The sequence below is a fragment of the Protopterus annectens genome, chromosome 11.part0 (assembly GCF_019279795.1).
Source record: "Protopterus annectens isolate FY-2018-M chromosome 11.part0, PAN1.0, whole genome shotgun sequence".
In the NCBI taxonomy this organism is placed as follows: Eukaryota; Metazoa; Chordata; order Ceratodontiformes; family Protopteridae; genus Protopterus; species Protopterus annectens.
The window spans coordinates 833,653,467-833,676,936 of NC_056745.1; the positions used below are offsets into that span (position 1 = coordinate 833,653,467).

Genomic DNA, 23,470 nt, shown 5'->3' on the forward strand with positions numbered 1-23,470 from the left:
TCCTTGGGAGGTGATCACCTATCTCCAAAGACACCTTCATATTCTCCTCCTTCATTGACTTTGAAGTCCATGGATATAGTACAGTCTTCACCTTCTGCGGTTCCCTTTATGGGTCTCACTAAGGAACCGCAGTTGCCTTCGTAGCAGGAAAGTTTTACTATGACCCAGGATGTCAGCTGTGATATGCATAGCTTGCTGCTCCACAGCCATCCCGGGACTCCGAGTCGGTAGGCTGGGCCACTTAGGGGAGGAGTGCCCCCTGTCCTTGACATATACTCCTCTCTTGGTGGACCAGCCTTCCAACTGATGGAGAAGGCTTTTGCTGCTGCTGGTGATACCGGACTGTCTAAACCTCCGCCCTCCTCTGGTACACTGGTTTCACAAGTCGCACCTAGCAGACACCGGATGCAAGGGCCTCAGGACATATTCCCTCAGGAATCCCCTTTTCCGTTGTATTCCCCAGCTTCTCCCACTGAGGAGGTCCACCGAAAATGTTTGTGTAAGAGGAAGCACATGGACTCCACAAAGGAGTCTTTCACCGAAGACACAGATTTCGATGAGGGAGAAGGATCCCCTCGGTCACCCTCTGAGGTATCCTTTGGCGATATCCTTGAAATCCTGAAACAGAGAGGTGACTGGCAGCCCTCTAATCCGACCCGTGAGGAATCTGTGCTCCTTCAGGCTTTTCGCACCCGGCCCCCTACCTCTTGGGTTACTCCACCTGCCGATGAACTTGTCAAGTTCATCGTGCTTGGAAGGCCCCTGATACTGTTGAAGCTATTCCCTGGAGGCCAGATAAGGTCTTGTCCCCTCCTGCTTCAGATCTCCATTGGTCCAAAGGTCTTCCTGTAGATGCTTTGGTGGTGGTGGCCGCAACAAAAAAGGATCTGGCAGAAGAAGAAAGCCAGACTGTCCATCCGCCTAACAGAGAGTCCCGGGCCCTGGACAGAATAGGGAAGTGCACGTTTGCTTCAGCGACCTTTGCTTTCAGGTTCCTGAATTATATGGCACATTTTACCAGGCTTCAAAGGGATCTGGTTTCTGAGCTCTCGGAAACCTTGGCTGGTGCAGTATCTGATGAGGTCCGTGACAAAGTGGCCTCTCAGCTGGCCACCATTGAGTCTTTATCTAACTCCTCTATGCAATTGATATCTCATGCATCAGAAGGAGCAGCTAGAGTGGCGGGTTCAGCTGCAGTCTTGAGACGACATGCCTGGATGCGCTTGTGCAACTTTGCGGAACCTTTTAAGTCTTCCTTTCTTAATGCCCCCATTAAGCCCTCCTCGTTGTTTGGGCCCAAAGTTAAACGCACACTGGCCAGATGTGAACAAGATGGTAAGACCCTTTCTGCCATAGGTGTCCGTTATTCTTCCCCTCAATGTGCTTTCTCCCAAAACCAAAAGAGTGGGAAGATATGGTTCAAGAAATCTCAGGGTCCTTTCCGTGACACACAGGCCGAGTTCTCCACCAGAGGCAGAGGGGGAAACTCACAGGAAACACGCTCCTTTCGGGGCAGAGGGAGACCACGTAACCAGGGTTCCAGGGATTCTTTCCCTGGCCAATCCTACCAGTGCTCCTGAAGAGTGGCCCAACTCCTTTCCTCTGGATGTGGGTGGGGGACGTTTCTCCTGTACCCTTCTGCCTGGCTAACCATCACCACCGATTCTTGGGTACAAAGGATCATAACCAGAGGTTATCATATCCCCTTCAATCTTTGTCTCGTCCCTTCAAAAAATCTTCCCAATGTTCCACCCAGTCAAAGGGAAGAAGCAGCACTAGAGATAGAAAAGCTGCTAAGAAAGAGAGTCATCCAAATAGTCCCTCCATACCAGCTAGGATCCGGATTCTACTCAAGACTATTTCTGATGCCAAAGATAACCGGGGACTGGAGACCAATTTTGGATCTCAGTGTATTGAACAAGTTTGTGAGAGTACAAAATTCCAGATGGTCACTATGCAGTCTATCCTCGCACTTTTGGAAAAAGACGATTGGATGTGCTCTATAGATCTTCAAGATGCGTACTACCACATAAAGGTGGACAGGCCATCAAGAAGATTTCTGCTTTTCTGTGCGGGAGACAGTCACTACCAGTTCAGAGTACTGCCCTTCGGACTCTCTACAGCCCCCAGAGTGTTCACAAAGTGCATGGCAGTTGTCACAGCTCACTTGCGACTTCAAGGATTCCAGGTGTTTCTGTACCTAGATGACTGGCTCATTTCCGCCCCCACCAGACATCTACTGGAAAAAGCCCTGACATACTCTCTCCTCACTGCTCAAAGGCTACGCATAACCATAAACTGGCAGAAATCCAATCTCACCCCATCTCAGTCGACAGAATTCATAGGGGTTATCTTGGACACAAAAAACTGTGGAGCTACTATTCCAGAGCACAGAATTTTAAGGATAAAGCAACAACTAATTCCAATCCTTTCAAAGGAAAAATCCACGGCTCACTCGGTTCTACAGCTGTTGGTTCCATGGCAGTCTCCATCACCATTGTTCCCCTGGCCAGGTTTCACATGAGGCTTCTACAATGGCTACTGCTCACCCAATGGTATCCTTTTCAGCATCCTCTTGCAACCATGATTCGAGTAACCCACAGGTGCAAACAGGATTTAAATTGGTGGATGACACACAATCTCTCTCAATGGTCTTGCCCCTTTTCCCCCCAGCAACCCAAGGCCACAGTGACCACGGATGCCTCCCTGATGGGGTGGGGGGGGGGCTATGTCAGGGACAGACAGTCCAAGGCACTTGGTCCCAACCGGAGGTCCATCTGCATATAAATGTTCTAGAGCTGAGGGCGGTGCTTCTGGCGTTGCAAGCATTCCATCCCCTGCTGCTGTCTGGGACAATTATGATTCAATCAGACAACTTGGCGGTGGTCTGGTACATCAACAAGCAAGATGGAACCAAATCTTACCCCCTTTGTCGAGAGGCCATGAGGATATGGCAATGGGCGATGGCTACCAACCATTTTCTTTTAGCAATGCACATTCCCGGGAGTTCCAACGTGATAGTAGACAGACTCAGCAGGTGCATTCTACAACCTCACGAGTGGTCCCTGAATCCCTTGATAGTGGTGGAGATTTTCCACCACTGGGGCCGTCCTTGCAGCAACCTCTTTGCATCCCCGGCCAACTACAAATGCAGCAACTACTTCGCCCTGACTCCCCCTCCGGGACAGTCACCCAGGGATGCTCTAGTCCTCGATTGGCCCTCGGGTCTTCTCTATGCATTTCCGCCCTTTCCTCTCATTCCCCAGTTTCTGAAGAAGGCCCGGTGGTTGAAGAGCAAGGTAATCCTCATAGCACCATATTGGCCACGACAGATTTGGTTCCCATTCCTTTGGCCTCACCTACTAGATCGACCATGGATCCTCTATCCAATCCTGGAGTTGATCTCACACCCACAGAATCTGATTCATCCCAACCTGAACAGCCTGAAGCTAACGTCTTGGCTACTCCAATTCCCTTGATTGCCAGGCAGAATGATCTTTCTTTACCAGTACGTGATATTCTCATTGCTTCTCATAAGTCTTCCACTAGAATTACTTATCTGAGCAAGTGGAAAAGATTTACCTGTTGGCTGAAAGATAAACAAGTAGACCCCTTTTCAGCACCAGTGTCGATAATACTAGACTATCTGGCCTACCTGTTTCAGTCGGGTCTATCGGCCTCTACCATTAGAGTTCATTTGGCTGCAATTTCTAATTTTCATGAGGGTGTCCAAGATTCCTTTCTTATGTCCCATAAATTGTGCAAGACCTTCATAAAATGTGTGAATCATCTGAAGCCACCTTTTAGAGAACCTATTCAACCATGGGATTTATCATTAGTTCTACAAGCTCTGACAATGGCACCTTTTGAACCAGCCTCTTCTTGCGACCTCAAGTATTTGTCATGGAAAACCCTGTTTTTGGTCGCTATTACTTCTGCCAGACGTATTTCTGAACTTCAAGCTTTATGTATCAAGAGTCCATACTTGATTTTTCATAGAGATAGAGTGTCTCTGAGAATTATTCCGTCATTTCTGCTTAAAGTGATCTCTGAAATGTCCATTAATCAAGCCATTGAATTGCCAGTTTTCTTTCCCAACCATTCAAACAGAGGAGAGTATTGCCTACATACCCTTGATATACACAGGCAAATCCGTTTTTCCCTAAACCGGACTAAACCCTTTCGTAAATCTGACCAGTTTTTTTTGGCCTTTTCTGGACCTAGATTAGGATCGGCTGTTGCTAAGGTCACATTAGCTAGATGGTTGAAGGACTGTGTGACCTTTATTTACATACAACGTAATATCTCGTTGCTTACTACCATGAAAGCTCATTCAACAAGGTTGGTGGCAACTTCTGCTGCCTTCCATGCCAGAGCTTCTTTACATGACATCTGTGCAGCTGCAACTTGGGCTACGACTCATACCTTTATCAATCATTACAAATTGGATTTGGCCTCCAGGGGAAGAGCATCTTTTGGTTCTATGGTGCTCAGGAATGTCCTTCCATGAGAGCCTCCCAGGAGTAGAGGTAGCTGGAGACTCTGTCCCATACGTAAGGAATGAACGAGGATTAACAATATCAGATAAAGAAGTTATGTCTTACCATAACATTCCATCTGTATTGTTGATCCTCATTCAGTCATTACAACCTTCCCTCCTTCCCCCTCCTGTGGTTTCTAGTGGATCTCACCATCCAGTTCTCTTAGGTTATTCGACCAGAGGTAGCCTCTACCTTCTTTAACTTGCAAACTCAATCTGAGGTAACAGGTAGAGGGGAATTGTGGGTAAGAGTTTAGCTCGAGAGTTTGAAGCTGACGCGAGCTTGGAAAATGGCCGGCTCAGTTCTGAGCTCGGAACCGATACCCATACGTAATGACTGAACGAGGATCAACAATACAGATGGAACGTTATGGTAAGACATAACTTCTTTTTGTATGACAGAGCCTCATTTCTGTTCAGAAACGTGCACGCTGATTCAATGATGCTCAGTGTAAATAAAGCATTACCCAGAGTGCATAGCCTGTCAGTTTCATTAACTATGTGTGTGAAACTTCTAAACATATCATTTATGAAACCTTTGTGATATGATATAGCAGGATTGTAAGTAAAAGTTTTCCTGGTATTTTAACTCTACTAAAAAAAAAAAAAAGAGTTAAGGTACTTCCAGGAGTTGGGTGGGTGCTCTTTCAGATCGCATATGTGTTTATTAAAGCAATAACCGATGATGTGGTGTAGTATATTGAAGATTTACCCATGATTGGTGTGGTTTAATCACGAGGGCAAAGCCCGAGTGATTAAATAAAGCCAACCGTGGGTAAATTTCAATATACCACAACCACGGAGTCGGTTATTGCTGTTATACAATGACATTATTTAAGAAAAAAAATACTTACTTTTCTTAAGTAATGTCTTTGTATAACGGCGCATTACTGTTCTTCTGCTAGTTGTGGTGTACTGCTTTCCTGTTTTGATGTACTGAGCATGCATATGGGACTTGCGTCCCATGCATAACTAGTACATCAATGCTTTGAAATGGAAGCAGCGGAGAAAAGAAAGTCTCTGTTGCTCCGTTTTTTCTTTTTTTTTTTTTTTATTTGTTTAAAAATATATCTTTTGAGGACTTTATACCAACGGAAAAAAGTCCGGGCGACCGGACCATTTTTCCGTTGGTATATTGTGGGATTTACAATGGGCACGCTGGCCAATCAGTGTGCATGTTTTGGAATATTAATGGGGGGTTATTATATAATAGTGTTTATCCTAAATGTCAAAGTACTAGGCCCTCTTGCCTAACTGAAATAAAAAAGTAAAAACACTCAAAACACCAACATAAAATATTGTAAAAATTACTTGCAGCACCACAGGAGTCTGCAAGCAACCTTACCTAAAGAATAAGACATATGCAGACTCCTTTGTTCCTAAATAAAAGGCACACATTGAATTTTCATGAATGTACTATGTAGTTGTCAGCATGTACCGGTTCCACATATACACATTACATTAGGAAGCTATTCCCATATGCGTAAGACAGTGGAAATAAACAACTTGAGGATGAAGTAGATATAAACCAGTTATTAAATGTTAGCATTATATAATAACAATAATCCACATGTGTGTGGATAATGTTGGTTTACACACGACTGACTGATTTTCTGACTTAGGCTTTGGCCTTGTGATTAAACCATGCTAGCCATGGGTAACCCCTAAATTATCCACACTCAGTCAAGTATTAAATACCATGGTTTAGTATCACAATCTTAAAAAGCATAATCCTGAGACCATAATATTGAGAAATCAAAATGCTGAAGATTATGATATCAAACTTGCCCACTTGCAGGACACATGCCAGCACTCATTTTTATATTTACACTGGTAGGAGGATTTGGTATTTGAAATGTTTAGACACTGTGGTCTTCAGTATTTAAGTCTTTTGATACTATGTTCTCGCGATTATGATTTTCAAGATTATGATAGTAAACCAACACAGCACTGCTATAACAGTGATGAAGTATGATCTATATATATAGATGTGGTATATGTAACAGGAATTTTGTCACAGGGAGCACTGTTTGAACACATTTCTGATGGATGACAGTTGGCACCAAAGGACAGACATGTGCTTCCAGAATTCTTTTTGTAGACCAGCATCTTGTGCATGTAAACAAGGAGTGCGTTAAACAGCATTTACACTTGAGCACACAATGCAAGAAACTAAGTATGTATTGCAGATGCTTGTAGAACCAATTTCAGTAGTAAATAATATCACAAAATATTGTAAAAATCATAAGCTTTTTAAGGAAGAATATAGTAGGTGTTAATAACAAACTATTATTCTCTGTAAGATGCGTCACTTAAGTGTCCGTCACTGCAGGCAGCTGGCTTCCTGTCTCACATTACTCTGCTCACTATACTTGCACTATGATTTATGAACTTCTTTTCCTGAACTTCAGTCCAATTCCTTTGTACTTTTCAGACTTCTGACCCCCAGTTAACTCCATATTCCTCCATCTCTTTTACACTGTAAATTGCAACACTGAGAAAAATGTTCTCTTATTTTGAACTCCAATCGTGACTGCTGAATAAACTAACAAGCCTTTATTCGAATACTGACTGACCTGAGCATATTTACTATGAATGTCGGTGTTCTTGTAGCAAAGCTAAGCACGTGTCATATTGCTTGGTAAGTAGCATTAGTGGCCTAGCTGCTTTTGCTTTTACCAGTACGATGGAGGCCTGTTTGAATTATTGTCAGGGTGTTGTACGTTTAATGTTAATTGAATAAATTTGAATTGTACTCTACTTTTCGAGTTTGTAGCTGAATCAGCCTACTTTCTCAAAGAATGCGTCAGTCAAGTCAGTAAGTCTAAGAACACTTCATGTAGAAAACTGATACGATACTTGTGCTGTGTAATCTGTTCCCTCTCATATTATAAAAGCTCAGTGTTAATGTTAAGTTAAACAGAAAGATGTGTATCACACTAGTGTAAACTGTTCTAGAACTGACATTACAAAGCTTTCTTACAAAAGCAGTATAATCAAATATTGCCTGACCTCAGATGTTTAAATAAACATGATAATGTCATTAGTGTTTGCTGACAGTGACTTTCGAAAGTCAGATGATTTGTAACTTTGAACTCCAAATCCATATATTCCCTTTATGTGCATCACTGTTGCAGTACTGGTGGATACTAGGGCTTATGCCACAGAAAACCCAACATCCGGCCCAAATTTCAGTGCTTAGCACTCATCCCCTGCAGGGCATATGGACACTCACCCCTCAGAAGCATTAGCATGCTCACTAGATATTTAAAGCATCCACCTGCATTACCTTTAGTTCTCTCTTGATGCATTTCATATAATATGACCCCTGACCCCCTTACTGGCGCTTATAGTCCAGCACTGCTGGCTTGCTTCAAAGCTGCACATGCAGAAGAACCTATTGAGAAAAACATTGATGTCTTCCTTTTTTCTTTTTGAGCACTCTGTCGTTTATCTTTTTTTTTTTGGGGGGGGGGACTGGGTATGAGTGCTGATTATGTTCTCTCCAAAAAGGGAAAACAAATGTACATTAAAAAAAATCCCTCCATAAAGATTATCATGTTCTCTCTGTATTTTTGTCTTTGCCTGGAAAGGAAGCATTTGTTTTCACTTTAGCTGGATGATTTTGAGACAACAAAAGCATAACTTTTAAAATTAGCTAGACAAGAAGAAGCCAGAGACCTTGACAAGTGTTGTCATCATGGGAATGTGTATCTCATTCCCTTCCATGGACATCCCTCTGAAGCAATACAAACAGAAGTGACCAAAGGAGAAGGTAATCAGGGACAAGGACACTATACATGATGTTGCCACTCAGCCTAAGGGTGCCAGTAGCAAACATCACTTTGTCACCCCCAACCCACACACCTGAGTTTTCCAAGGTCACTGGTGAAGTCCTTTTTGGTAGCCACCATGCCTGCAGATAGCATGTCCCACTGAGCAGAAGGACATCACCTGGAAGTCAGACCAAACTTCTCCTCTGTGGGTGCTTGACTCTGATGCTGAAGTTAATATTTCAGAAAAAGATGTTAATAAATTCTATTTTTTAAGGATGACATCCCTGTTGGGAAAGTGTAGGCCTGGGACTACTGTACATAAGTCCTGACGTCCAAGGAGGCTACCTATACTAAAAAGACCCAAAATTCCAAGTACAGCACATCTACCAAGCCAAACTCCTAGCAGTTGCCTGTGCTCCCTCCCCAGACAGAATTTCTCTCAAGAAAGGATCCCCCTGGCTTAAAGGCCCCTACAAGTTGTGTAGAGCTTGCATCCAGTTACAAATAAATCATCAATGTCTGCAGTCCCCTTCTGCTAATTGGAAGAGGAAATACTCCCAGAGAAGGATTATGTCTCTACAGACACTGAGGAAATGATTTAGATTACGCCTTTAGTTGTCTTCCCTCTTGAGATTTGATACTGACACTGATGACACCAAGGCTTTGCTTCTCCCACAGAGGAAATCTCATTTGGGGGTGCTCTTTGCAGAATGCAAGAACTCTTCAAATGGGAAGCCAAAGAAGTATCTGTCTCCCAGAAGTGTTATTTTGATCTTCTGGATGGTTGTGGATGGCACTAAAGCAGTAGTTGTTCCTCCAGTCCTGAGGAATTCACAGGATGCCTTCTTGGCTGCCTTAAAGGAACTTGACTCTTGGTCCCCTGACCTGAAAAAGTGATAGATTCTTCAGGGTCCATGAGTCTCATATATTCCTGCATAAAAATATCCCATAGCTGAATCAGTAGTTGTGCCCCTGGATCCAGAAAAGAGGTCTAAATTGGCCTCTGCTCCAGATACTCTTCTTAATGACCAGAAGAGCAAACTGCTTGACCACCCTGAGAAGAAAGTATATGCAGCTGCTAGTTTAGCCTTTAAAAGCCAAATGTGAGACACATGTGAGTAAGTTTCAGATTATAGTCCTTGAGCAGGTGCATGAAAAAATAGAGGGTGCTTGTTGGGGACCTGAGGGCAAAACTTCTGGATGCCACCCAAACCATTGGTTGGGTGGCTAAGCAGTCAGAAAAATATGGCTATAATTCTGTGAGTTCAACATCCAAATGGCAGCTATAGGATCTGTGATTATAAGACATGTCTATGTGGGGTTACAACCTTTGCTAGAAGATATTAAATTGCAGCTTCTTAATGCCACACTTAGTATGGACCTGTTGTTTGGAATACCTACAGCTGAGGTTTTCAAAAGGATGGAGGAAAAGGGAAAGACAATGTTGTCTGTGAAACAGCTTTTCCAGTCCTCCCATATAAAGGTAAGACAGAAACTAGCCCTTCAAGTCCGAGTCCTACTGTTATCAGTAAGAAGGTTGAGAATAAGCAGAGGAAGAGGAAAAAAGGGCCACTTAAGAAAAGAAAAAAAAAAACAGAAATGGCAGGGAGACCAGAAGGGGAAGCCTAGGGACCCTCCGAGGTCAGTCGCCAGAAGGCAGTAGCCATGCCAATCTACATCTCATCTCTCTCCCCTTTCCCCTCTCTCCTCTTTCTCTTTCCAACCCCCCACCCCAACCCTGTCCAGTTTCTTCCCAAGCCACCACAGGATAGCAGGAAAGTTGTGCCCATTTAGTGAGACACTGGGAAAGCATTACAACAGGCAAGTGAATACTGCAGTTAATCTGCAATGGGTACAAATGTCAGCTTAAAAAAGTATCAAAGATATCAGGAATCCCTTCCATATCAAAAAACCAACATCAGTCTGGTTTTGTGAATCTTGATGGAGGTTCTTTACCTAGAAAAAACTGAACCACTACCTAGGTACCACCAAAGCAAAGGGTCCCACTCAAAGATTGCTCTTTTACTTAGAAAAAAGGATCCATGGAAGCCTATCATGGACCTGTCAAGACTACAGGTCGTAAAATTCAATATGCTAACAGGCTGTCTTCCCACTCCTACTCCTCCAAGATCTGATGGTTACTCTGAACCACAAAGATGCTTACTTCTATATTGCAGTACACAGGGACTAGTGATTCTTTCCCAGATTGGAGTTAGGGCCTCCCATATTCATTTTACTTCCTTGTCCTGTGATTTAGCTACTGCGCTCAGGGTATTCACAGTAATCCTGGCATTACTGCTAAACCAGGGGCATTCACTTTTGTCCCTCTCTTGGATGACTGTCTGATTCAGCCACAGTCTGAGCAGGGGATAATGAAGGCTTTGAAGTTTGCCATGAAGTGCTTTCAGAACCTAGGATTCTTTCTCAGTATTACCAAGTCAAAACTTCATCCTTCCAGAATGGTAGTCTATTAGGGATCTTCCTGGGTTCAAGCAATCAGATGTTTTTTCTCCCTCAGAACAAGTTAAAATTCCTGACACAATGCTTTCAGTCCTTAGCCTAGAAGACTATAGTCATGGACAGGGAATTTCTAAGGGTAGTAGGGTTCATGGCTTCCACTTTTTTAATGGCATCCCTGCTGAGATTACATACAAAGAATCTCCTCTAGTACCACTGAAACACCTGGAGCCAACATTGTCAATCTTAGAAGAGCTGACTCCTGTGTTGCCTTACCATTCACAGGAGATTGAGTGGTGGTCCAACTAGATGAAACAAAACCAAGGGGTTCTCTTCCACCAGGATCCGACCATCCAAACCCTGACAAATTCCTCTGCTCTGGCTTGGGGAACCCACACAAAAAAAAATCAAGGTCCAGAAAGTATGGGATTCTGCCCAAAGGAGAAAACAAATCAATGTAAAGGAAATAATGGCCTTTATCCAAGCACTCACGCCTTTCAACTACATCTGGAGAAAGAAGTTTTGCAAGTAATGGGTAATGCAACTGCAGTGTGGTATACAAACATGCAAGGGAGGACATGGTCATACTCTTTGTAAAGTTTGTTTATTACTGCTTGGGAAATAGTCCTTCAATTGTAAAAAATGGCCCTAAGTCAGTGTACATCTCATCAAAACTGAGCTCATTGGGAGACCAATTTCCCAATTTCCATAACTGCCTGTTGCACAAAGCTGTTTTACTGCACATAGTTCGCAGATGGGGTGCCCCCATTTGCTGAGCATCAAACAGTTGAAGTTATGTTCCAGAGCAACACACAAGCAAAGCTTGTGGCAGTACATGCCGCCTTCTTCAGATGACCCAGTTTGTGTGTGCATTCCATTGGATTCCCAGCATGATACAGAAAGTTAGGGAGGGATGGCTAAAGATGCTTCTAATAGTACCCATTTGCCCAAGGCAACAACGGTCCTCCCTCCTCATTTAGATGTTCCAGAAGAAACCTTTTAAACTGCCTGTGCAACTTCACCTCCTCAGTCAGGATAGAGGGCCCCTTTTACAACCCAACCTGAAAACTATACAGTTTACAGCTTGAATGATTTAATTCTATTGCCTTTTTAAACAACAATTTACTGAGTACATGCAATCGTTAAAGAGGTTAAGAAGAGAAGAGTTCTTTTCTTTTATTAACATTATTTTTGTTGTATACAGAATGTCATTTTTGTTACCTAAGCCAAGTTGCTTGTTTATATTTATCTGCATATAAATATGTGTATCAGTATAGCAATAACCCACGCCTGGGTGTGGGTAATGCTGGATTTACCCACGGTTGGTGTGGTTTGGTACCAAACAAAGACAACCGTGGGTAAATCCAGCATTACCCACACCCAGAAGTGGTTATTATTATATTAATGACATTATTTAAGAAAAGAAATAATTACTTTTCTTAAATAATGGCATTGTATAATGCCTCTTTGCTGCCCTTCCGCAGCTGTCTGGTATTCCGCGGCAGTTCTGATGTACTGCGCATGCCTACGCAGTACATCAGAGCTGTGGGCAAAAGCAACGGAGAACGCAAGATCTCCGTTGCTTTTACTGTTCGCTATGTTAAATGGGTTTAACATGGCGACAACTTTAAAATAAGCAACGGAGATCTCCGTTACTTATTTTAAAGCTGTCTCGCTATGTTAAACCCATTTAATATAGCGAACAGGTTTAAAAGCAATGGAGATCGCAAGATCTCCGTTGCTTTATATAATGTCGCTATGTTAAAGGAGTTTAACATAGCGAGACAGCTTTAAAAAAAGCAACGGAGATCTGCGTTGCTTTTTTTAAACCTGTCTCGCTATGTTAAACTATTTTAACATAGCGAGACAGTGTTTTATACTAACGGAAAAAGTCCGGGCGACCGGACCTTTTTCCGTTAGTATATTGAGGGATTTACAACGGGCACGCTGGTTGGGCTGGCCAATCAGCGTGCACGTTTTAGAGGAGGAATTGTATAATAGTTATTTAGATATTAACCAGAAAATATAAGGCAATTCTTCAAGAGTGGAATCATGAAAAAATACAAGCCTAGAGTATGAATATATGGTGTGCGTATTAAATTTTCAAACTATATATGTTCATATTCTGTTTTGCATTATTTATTTATGTCAGTCATTGTTTGTAGCTACAGCAAGATTAAACCTTTTTTATACTACATTTAGTCTGTATATAGTTCTATTGTAAAATATAGATTCTGTTGGATGCCTTCTAAATATTGTTTTTTAAACTTTACAGCCAAATGGAAAAGGGAAACGATTACCTGAAGTGTACTGTATAGTAAGTCGTTTGGGATGCTTCAACCTTTTCTCAAAGGTAAGAAAACATTTGCTTTCATTGATTAATACACAAAAAGTCTGCCTTGACCACTTCCTGGCAATGTATTTTTCTGAGGATTCCACAGTATCTGTACATGCAATGCTTTGTGAAGTCTTTTCCGTTTCTTATTTAAAGTTATGGCTTCCCAAAATGCTTAATCAAACAATTCTACTATGATGTCCTTTCTTTTTTTATCTTTTAACCATTTTATTTTCAATTGGATCTGTTGTGAAGTATGGAGAAAATGTATAAATATATGTTTCTTTATTGTTTTTTTTTTTATTCTGCTTTAAATATTAGTGGACATTATTGGCAGAAATCACATAAAACTGCATTTTCCTAGATTTGCATTCCCTATGTTTGGCAAATCCAGTTTTATATCGTCTATTGTACAACAGGAAAACATAGCTGATTTTGTTGGTCCCCAAGGTTCATCTAAGAATCACAATGGGTAATGTCTGCATAGCAAAGACATTCTGAGAAGAGCAGTGTCTGGATACTAGGGCAGTCATAGGCTCATGGTAAACAAAAAAATCATAACTCATATGTCAACATGATCTGATTTACTGTTTTCATGAGAGATAGGGAGAAGTTGTTTCTCAACTGAGTATGAAATTATCTTTGTAAAGTTACTTTGTGAATGTGTAGGCTTGGCTCTGTTTTCCACCATGATCTGGGCTGAAGACTACAGAAGTAATATGTCATACAAATTCAGTAGTAATTTCCTAGTAGAAGTGAATACAAACAAAACAACTTTGTCAGTAAAGAATTAGATATACAGACTGACCCTGGATTACATAGTCTGTTCATAAGATAATGCCCAGTAAGGGCCGCCTATAGGTTACTTATATAAAACCAGAGCTGTGGGAAATTCAGATTCAAGGAAGCATGTAATCCAGTGAAATATGCTATTCCTATCAGCAAAGGCACTATCAAAGTCAGCAAGTAATGCTTACAAATAGCCCACAATTTTTTGAAAATTAGTCTATCAGCTCTTTTATTCAAGGAATTCTCAGACTCGTGTTTCCTTCCCTAGTCTTACTGATAGTGAGCTATCCCAGAATTTGCACATTGCATTCATGATTTGTTTTTCAGTCATAAATCACAAAACTGATTTCAGCAAACCTGCTAGTCCACTCCATAATATGTTCACCCTCCATACAGTTTCAATTAATCAGGTAATTAATTAAATACCTGAAGAAACTAAAGCCAGTATCTGTAGTCACTGACAGTCTTCCCACAGAATTCCTAAAGACTGCTACTAGTACAATTTCCTTCCCCATGACCATTCTCATTGGTGGACTATTAAAGAATGGGTGCAGTCATACTGGAAGTAAGCTCTTTCCTCTGCATAAAGGAGTGTCATCTGTTGCACTGAGTAACCACAGACCACTTGCCCATCTCTCTCCTCATATTTTACAGAATGTTGGATAACAGTGTAAAGTAGCAACAATCTGCAAGTTAATATGTAGCACACTAATGGATTTAGGTTGCATTGAACAGTTTTCGCCACAACCTTTGACCTTTTAGAATCCCTTTGCTGCCTGTTTGACAAAGGTGTATTCGTAGGTATTATTCTTCTTGACGTATCCAAGGAGTCTGATACTGGTCATGAATAGTCTTAAGTTTTAACAATGATTGCCGCTAGATGGTTCATTCCATATACTGAGTTATTCACCAGCTGTCCAATAGAATGGAAAGCTTTTCTTCAGTAAAAGTTGGTGTGCCCCAAGGTCTCAGTTATTTCATTGAAAAAGTCATTCTGAAGATTCTAAGTTATATACTATGATTCCACTATTGCCTTGGCATATTACTCACTTCAACCACTTAATGCCAAACTATACTTCAGCTTTCATACCCTAACCCTACAGAACCGATTCCACTACATGGGTTTGTGTGTTATTACTTCAGAAAGTAATCTGATGCTATTCTATCCCACATATATAACTGATACACCATAATCCAAACATACCTGTAATGCAAACAGTAGATGATGATTTAACCACCAGTGAAATAAACATCACTGAGCTTGTTGTTATTGGTAACATTATCTCATCCAGATTTCTTGGATATGTATTTCACAGTCAGTTGAAACATATGATTTGCACATCAAAAACAACATGAAACTGGGAAGTAATGAGTTGGGGCATTCTTCACTAGAATTTCTACATCTGGTCCATTCCTTCGGCCTCTCCTCATGTACAGAACATATCTTCAAACTGGAACTACATCTCCCTTACAACAAAAGATGAAAATGGTTTACAGCAGAGTCTGTAGTGTTTGCTGCTTTCTGCCCTTAGTTTTGGAACACATCATTGATGTGTCTTCATTAGCTGCAGTTCAAGCATAATTTATTTCTAATTCAGTTATCCTTCACACATAAACTCTTCAAATTCCCCATCACCCAGGGCCAGCCTTAGGTGAAATGGATCCCTAATTGAAGGAATAACCGGTGCTCCCCTCCCCACAGTGACTCCCATTTCCTGAAGCTGTTTCCAGTCCTTAATGCTCACCCCCTCCATGCTTTCATTAGTCATGGTGTACACTCTTCTACTAGAATATGGTTTATGTCCTCAACTTCTCTATTTTGAGAGCTTTGGGCAACTGACAAATATTTTGTTTTCCGAGGAAAATGCTCCCCACACTTTGTGCAAAGGGCTTTACCTTCTGATCCCTCCCCCAATTGACATAACTAATTCTGAGGTCATAAAACCTTGGAGCAAGTTAGTAAGACTTTTGTCAGTCTCCTTTTCAGAAAAGTGGACTTTATTGTCTGTAATTTATTATTAAAAGATGAGTTAAGGGCACAATCGTCAACCTTAGTACCCACCACCTGTCTACCTTTGACTGTTTCTTTTATTGTTCCATAAGTATACCACTTCTACAAAGAATTCATGACAAGATCAGGATTAGTCACCTACCTGAATATTTTGACAACAGCACCAAAAAAGTGTTGGCAGTATATCTAAGTTAAAATAGTAGGCAGCAGCACAGGGCAGGCAAAAAGGTTACCATAACCTACTAAGATGAACAAACAAGCAAAGTAGCTTCTTTTGGTTACCTGTTATGTTCTGCAAAGTTACCAGCTCTCCTCTAACAAACTACTTCTCCCTAGTGGTAGGAAGAGAAGGCAAGCAAATACTGGTTTTATTTAAATACAGACTGTTACCAGGTCTATAGCAAAGAGGAATTGGCAGTTGGCACCTCTCAGTCATATACAGAGTCTATTGCTTATCAGAATCAAGTGTCATGTCAGTGTTAGGATGGGCTGTCTCCACTAAACTCAACCAAAAAAAGATCATAGCAGAGACCTACCTTTCAGATACCACATATTATGAGGTATGTCACTCATGATTGCTTCCAGAAGGTTCTATGCTATAAAGGTAATAGTTTTCCTGACTTCATTTAGAAGAATACTTTTCATACATTTTGTAATAATTTATTAACATGCATTAGCTGCACAAAGTCAAAAGAAAGCAGGAGTGAGAAGCAGCCACTAAGTTAAGCAGAAGGGCTAAAACAGTTTGCCACAGAAACTGTGCTGGTTGTATGATTACACACTATCCCATGCGATTAGAATGTAGGAGGAAGACAGCAAAGCTTTATATAAACTTCATAGATGCTTTACTTTAGATGGAAATCATGTATCTTCAGAAAATGTTTATAAAAGACCATAAGTTTTTTTATGCCACAGTAACCTTTATAACAAATTATAGTCATGTCAGTTATCTACAACTTTTTAGTCGTGATTCAGTGAAAAAATAATTAAAACAAATCAACCAAATGGCCTATATAAAAAGTTCCTGGTAGTACCTAGCAATGTAGGACCAAAAACTCTTTAATCATATGAAATATTGTAACACATTTCACAAAGTAATATATCATGCACTTAGAAATACACAACTTTATCTTCATGTAATATACTTTACTTCATGTCTAAATTGGGGAGGGGATCATAATTCCAGAGGAAAAAAATCCAGATTCAGAAGAAATAAATACTGTCTGCATGTACTTCAAATGTCTAGTTTTGAGGAAGGTAAGGGAATTAATAACCACAGTAATGTCTTTCAACCAGCTACCCATTGATATACATATTGGCCTCCCAAAAAACTACATTAAAAAGACACTTTCTTTCCCACAGTAATGCTTTTCATCAGGTTGACACATAAGATATACTGCTCCTCTGTCAAGCCATATCAAAAAGAAAGCCTGCTTTTGTATACGCCTTTTAGACTGATATTAAGGAAAATGAAATAACCACAGTAATATATTTCAACTGGTTTTCAGTAAAAGATAATCTCCCCCCCCCCCCAGTAAGCAGTATCAAATAAATAAATGTTCTGTGTTCATCTCTGAGGTGTGACTGTGAGGAAACAAAGTATTCCTGACCATGGTCATAGGCACATATCCTGGACTAGAACCCATGAAAAGTGATATAAAAACATTCAACAGATATTATGTAAAAGCACTTTGCTTTTTATCACACTGAGCTGGATCCCAATGTACATACCCTACCACCAAGTGTATCATTTGGCTACTTACCCTCATCAGGGAATTAGACCAACATAGAATGCCAATATCAATTTCCTCACCTGCACTTAAGGGCATAACTTAATCAGTACAGTAGTTAATTAGAGACAGTTATATACTCATCTGTAAGATAAAAAGGGAGGAAGAAAGGGGACAATGAAATAATCTTCACAAATATGGTGGACTGAAGCACCACATAATCATACTCTGAGACCCGGAACATTTTCCCTCTCACTGCATCTACCCACAGTAACCAGGTATACATACTGTTGCCATTTGGCCTGCATTTAACACAATTTCTGTAGTCTGCAGTACAATGAAAATTATTATCCCAGGGCACCACTCCACACTGCTATATTCTTTACACCATAGGTACAATTTGCCAATACTCAAAGAAGATCTGAGATTCTTATTTTTATTAAAGTCTTATGCTCTACAGTTGACCACTTGGAATAGTTTTCTTCCATGGGCACAGAAGGTCTATACAAAAGGTTCTGTGGTCTCAAACTTTGCTTGCATTTTCCCCCTGCTTGTGCTTATCCATGAGCTCTGTAAAAAATGAACACTGTGATTTGTTTCCACTGCAAGCTATTTATCTGGATGCATGTATTGTTCAAAAATGGGAGTATCCTAGTGTAGCTTTCAGTGACTATCTCCCCTGCATATAAAAAGGTCTGTCTTCATCATGAGGAAGAAGAATGGGGACTGATCACATTAATCGTGAATATGAGCCTCTTATAAGCAGGCACTGTACACCTTTGTGGTTATACAAGAGAAGATTATCCTTTCTTAATGTATTTCAGGAGATATGAGCTCCATAAAAGTGTGCACAGCCTCTCTTACATCTGATACAGGCATTGATAAGGACAAGTCAGACTGGAAAAAGTTCTGTAATAAAGCTTTCATAATTGGCTCCAAGAATATGATCCCCACTGAGACAGACACTATCTCCCATATTACATGTTTTACAAAACAGGCAATGACGTTTGATGATAGCCTTGTAAAAGGGGTCTATATTAGATCACCGAACGCTTAAAAAAGTGAACAGTGATTAATTGACCCTATGTAAGCGAAAGCTTACAATCTCGAACTGTCAGAACAGTGATTTTTTTTCCTAGGGAAAAAAATCGCTGCTCCAAAACACATACACACAACACAAGCACACCAAACAAACAGCAATCCACACACATACACCTAAAATCTGACACCTAACCCTACACTAAACTATACACACACCACTAACTATCCACTTACCTTAACCCAAACCCTAACCCTAAGGTCCATCACTATCGCACACTCACCTCACCCGCTCCCTAACCCTAACTCACCTAACCCGCCCGAACCCTCATGTCCACACAATCGCACACATACCTAACCTGCGCCTTAACCCTATCTCACCTAACCCGCCCTAACACTCACATCCACACAATCGCACACTTACCTGAACCCGACCCGTAACTTTCTACCACAGCACTGAAAATACCGAAGCAACAGAAACGGACAACCGAATTCTTTCCCTAGGAAAAAATTCGGGTTTCTGTTGCTTCGATATTTTAAACTTTCGCTTACATAACTTCGATCAATCACCGTTTGCTTTTTTTAAGTGTTCGGTGATCTAATATAGACCCTTGTAAAAGCAGGTATTTTCAGTGATCAAAGTGTAAAGTACTATTAGATGGACCTGATGATGCTCAGGTGAAAGTGTTTTCTTAAATATAGTTCTGTAGTGGTATGGTGTGTTGTCATATTTTGTTTGTTAAAAGTAAAAATAAAAAACTTTTAACCAAGAATGAGGTTCCAGAGGATGCTGAGCTGGAAGCCCTTGTGACAATAGTAGGTACTGCCAACCATGCTAGGGCGAAGTAGGGTAGTGGATGTAAGACTTGTGTTGGCACAGCTACCTGAAACTATAAATAATTATATATTGTTTATATATCAAGCAGATTTGTACAGATGCTTGGCTGAAAATGTATTTGTGAGCTCTGCTTGTGTTAATTGTGCTAAAATGTATCAATGCACCCTGCTGAAATATAGAGGAATGTACATGTATTATGGTATCTGAGTTAAATGTATATGTATTAATAGAGGACACTGATACAGCAATGGTTAACCAGTTGGTTTATTTTAAGAAAAGTAAGGGAAATGTAAATGAGCTTTTAAATCACTGAACGTTACCCTGCAGTGCTGAGTAGGCCCAGACATGATGGGTCTGGGAGCAGCCATTATGTGTTAGCCCTCCCAACACCTTGTCATTACTTGATACCATAATATTGAGCATTCCTGACTTGAACTTCAAACATCAATTGGTCAAGATGTAAACTTACCAGAAAACAAAACAAAAAAAATAATAATAAAATTAGTGACTCACATTTTTTGGATTGTACAAGCAAACACTGGAACAGACTGCCACACACCTTCAAGTATTCTTCATAAAGGAAGCAATTCAAATATATTAAGTCATTCAAGCCTGTAACATTTTATAGCATGGTTCCATTTAACACCCACAGCTCCTTATGGTGTCAACATATTGACTGAATTTACCATCTTTAATCAAGTAATTTACTAATTAGTGCAAACATGTGAAAGGACAGATGTTCATCGTGTTACACTGCTGCAGTCATCACACTTGGGTTATCTGCCATCAGGCAGTCCCGCAGTCGGCCCGAGTTCCAAAGTCTTGGTCTGGTGTCGGTTGCTGTCGCTTCTTCCCTGACGTCAGTGCGACAGGGGTATAAAAGAGGCAGCCACCGCCATTTTCTCCAGTCTTTCTTGCCGCGCGGTGCCCGAAGCAGAAGCAGTTCGCAAGTGCTGGTCGGCCGACTCCTGAGATTTTCAAACCGAATTTCAGACCGAAGTCTTCAATAAAGCTAAGTACCCCATTGGGGAACCTTTTCTTGCCTCAGTCCGATGTCAGAAAAAGTTAATAATTGCATTTCTTGTGGGAAGCAAATACCACATAAGGATTTTCATTCTTATTGTATCCCTTGCCTAGGCCCAGACCACGACATCACAGGTTGTTGGTTTTGTGCTAGGTTTAACAAACGAACTATTAAACGTCGGTTTGATTTCGCCCGACATTATTTTGGTAGAAAATTTAATTATACCATGCCGTCGGAGCAACCGACGACCGGGACGCATAAAAAGCGTAAAGATAAGGACAGGCAGCTGAGACCCAAACCAGACACCGAGGCCTCTGCTAGGCCAGTCGCCGGTTCTCCGGTTTTCAGTGAGGCGCCTACGCAGCCCCAGACGACCGCTGATTTAGAACCCCAGCCTGCATCCGACTCCCAAACGGAGATTGCAGGGCCTCCAGAGCCTTTATCTTTAGGCCCTTCCGACTCCATGGATGATGGGGATTCCGGTGCGGTTGAAAGGCCGTCAGTTGCTGAAGGTGTCTTCAGACCGACTACACTTACTATTAAATCCTTTGCAAAACTGAAAACTCCATTAAAAGTAAGGAAACCTGTACAGCAGTCTCCAGTGCAAGGCCCCATGCCTAAGAAACAGATGCTTAAGATGGCCGAAGACTTAATTACCCTAATCAGGGGTTCCCATCCCCCACCTGACAAAAGGCCTAGACAGGAGGAGGGCTATGCTTCCTCTGACCAGGTTTCCATTGCCTCAGATTCTTCTGAGGAACAGGAGTACTCTTTTCCCCCTTATGAAGACTCTGATGCTGAAGAGTCTATTCCTTCAGCATCTCCCTCAGAAGACTACTCTTTTGGGGAAACTTTACATACCATGAGGGAACATTTCCATTGGGAAGGCCGGGATTACTCTGATTCTAAGAAAAGGCTCCGAGAGTTCCTCTTACTACCCCAGCACAGACCCCTTGCTATTCCACCTGTGTTAGACATTGTGGATGATGTTTATTCAGAATCTAGCCTTAACCCAGATTCATTACCCCCTGCACCAGACAAACCAGACAGATACTACAGAGTCCCTGACTCACATAAATTCCTATGTAAAAGCCCTGTTGCTGACCCAGAAACCATTTCCCAGGGTCCCAAAGGGGTTAAGGCCTCTATTGCTAAAAATCCTGTACCGTCTGAAAGAGATTCTAGAGCACTAGACAGATGGGGAAAGAAAGTATATACCTCAGGTACTCTAGCTATGAGGGCCTTAAATTGCCAATTTCACATGCTGAAATATCAACAATATTTGATGTCTCAATTAAAACAAAAAATGAGCACACATACAGAGCAGCCTGATTACAAGGAAATGCAAGATTTGTTGCATGCAGCAGAACAAGTGGGAAAACATACTTTGCAATGTGGATTTGATTCATTGGAAGCTTCTTGCAGAGCAGCTGTAACAGGGTGTGTCATTCGTAGGCATGCTTGGTTAAAAGAACAAACTTTACCTGATCATGTTAAAGCAAATTTATTGGATGCACCCTTACAGCAGGATGTTTTATTTGGTGTGAAAGCAGAAGAGGTTTTAAAGAAAATGGAGGATAAGGCAAAATCTATGCAGACGGTCAAGGATTTTTTACAGGTCCAACCCCCTCCTTTCAGCAGAAATTGGCCAACCAAAAGCTGGTCCTTTCCAACTTCTGACAGACCTCAGAGGGGCAAATACTGATGCCCAAGGGGCAGAGGTCAGCCACAAGGCTCTTACAAGCCACGACAATGGGGTGCCACAACCCAGAAAGGAGGAGAAGACAGGTCTCAAACTATCAGAAGACATTCACAATGACTTACCCCTCAGACTGCCAAGCAAATCACTCTTGGCAGCTCCCTTGGGAGGAAAACTTGCACTTTTTGCAGACAATTGGCACATCATCACAAAAGACAAATGGGTCCTAAATATTGTAACTCAAGGATACTGGTTCCACTTTCACACTTTACCAAGGATAAAAGGAATGCCAAACCTGCCATCAAATCAACAGGCAGAGGCTCAAAGACAAATTACAGCACTCATGGACATGAGAGCCATTCAACAGGTTCCTACACAGGAGCAAGGACAAGGATTTTACTCAAGACTATTTCTGGTTCCCCGAAAGGACAGAGCCTGGAGACCCATTCTGGACCTTTCAATTCTAAACACATACCTGGAAGTAACCAAATTCAAGATGCTCACACTACAGCAACTTCTTCCCATGCTGGGCAAGAAGGCTTGGCTAGTAACGTTGGACCTCAGGAAGGCATACCTGCATGTCCCTATCAGACAAAATTGCAGAAGATACCTCTGATTTATAGCAGGTATAACTCATTACCAATATTCTGCACTGCCCTTTGGCTTATCTACTGCACACAGGGTCTTCACAAAATGCCTGGCACCAGTAATTGCATACTGCAGACAAAGAGGAATCCAAATATATCCATACCTGGACAACTGCCTTATTCAAGCAGACAGCAAGGACATTCTTTTAAAACATCTGGCGTTTGTAAAAAACATACTAAGTTGCCTAGGGTACACAGTAAACGAAAAGAAGTCAAAATCTAGTGCCCTCACAAGACATAATATTACTGGTGCCAGCTTAAATACAACGGCCCAGCTGGCTTATCTCACGCCAGACAAGCAAGGACAACTGACTCAATACTTCAAAATGATGGCAACAAAGACCCAACTCCCTGCAAGAAAAATTCTGCAGGCCTTGGGATTCATGGCATCTTGCATACTACTAATACCATATGCCAAACTGCATATGAGGAAATTACAATGGTACCTGAAAAGCATATGGACTCAACACAGCCACAGTTTGGAAACAATAATACCACTAATTCCCTGCCTTCAACAGGAGTTTCTATGGTGGGCTCAGGCATGTCACCTCAACAAGGGTCAGCCTTTCACCTTGCCCACAGCCAG

At 41.5% G+C, this 23,470-nt stretch overlaps 1 protein-coding gene across 6 annotated transcripts in view; it reads left to right on the forward strand.

The window, feature by feature from the left end:
* Nucleotides 1-23,470, forward strand: part of DENND2A (DENN domain containing 2A) — a 2,268,767-nt gene that overhangs the window by 1,399,261 nt on the left and 846,036 nt on the right. For all 6 annotated transcript variants that reach the window (XM_044088248.1, XM_044088247.1, XM_044088242.1 and 3 more), the window contains one exon: nt 13,049-13,126. In XM_044088248.1, the coding sequence (XP_043944183.1) occupies nt 13,049-13,126 (78 nt within the window). The remainder of the gene's footprint in view (nt 1-13,048; nt 13,127-23,470) is intronic.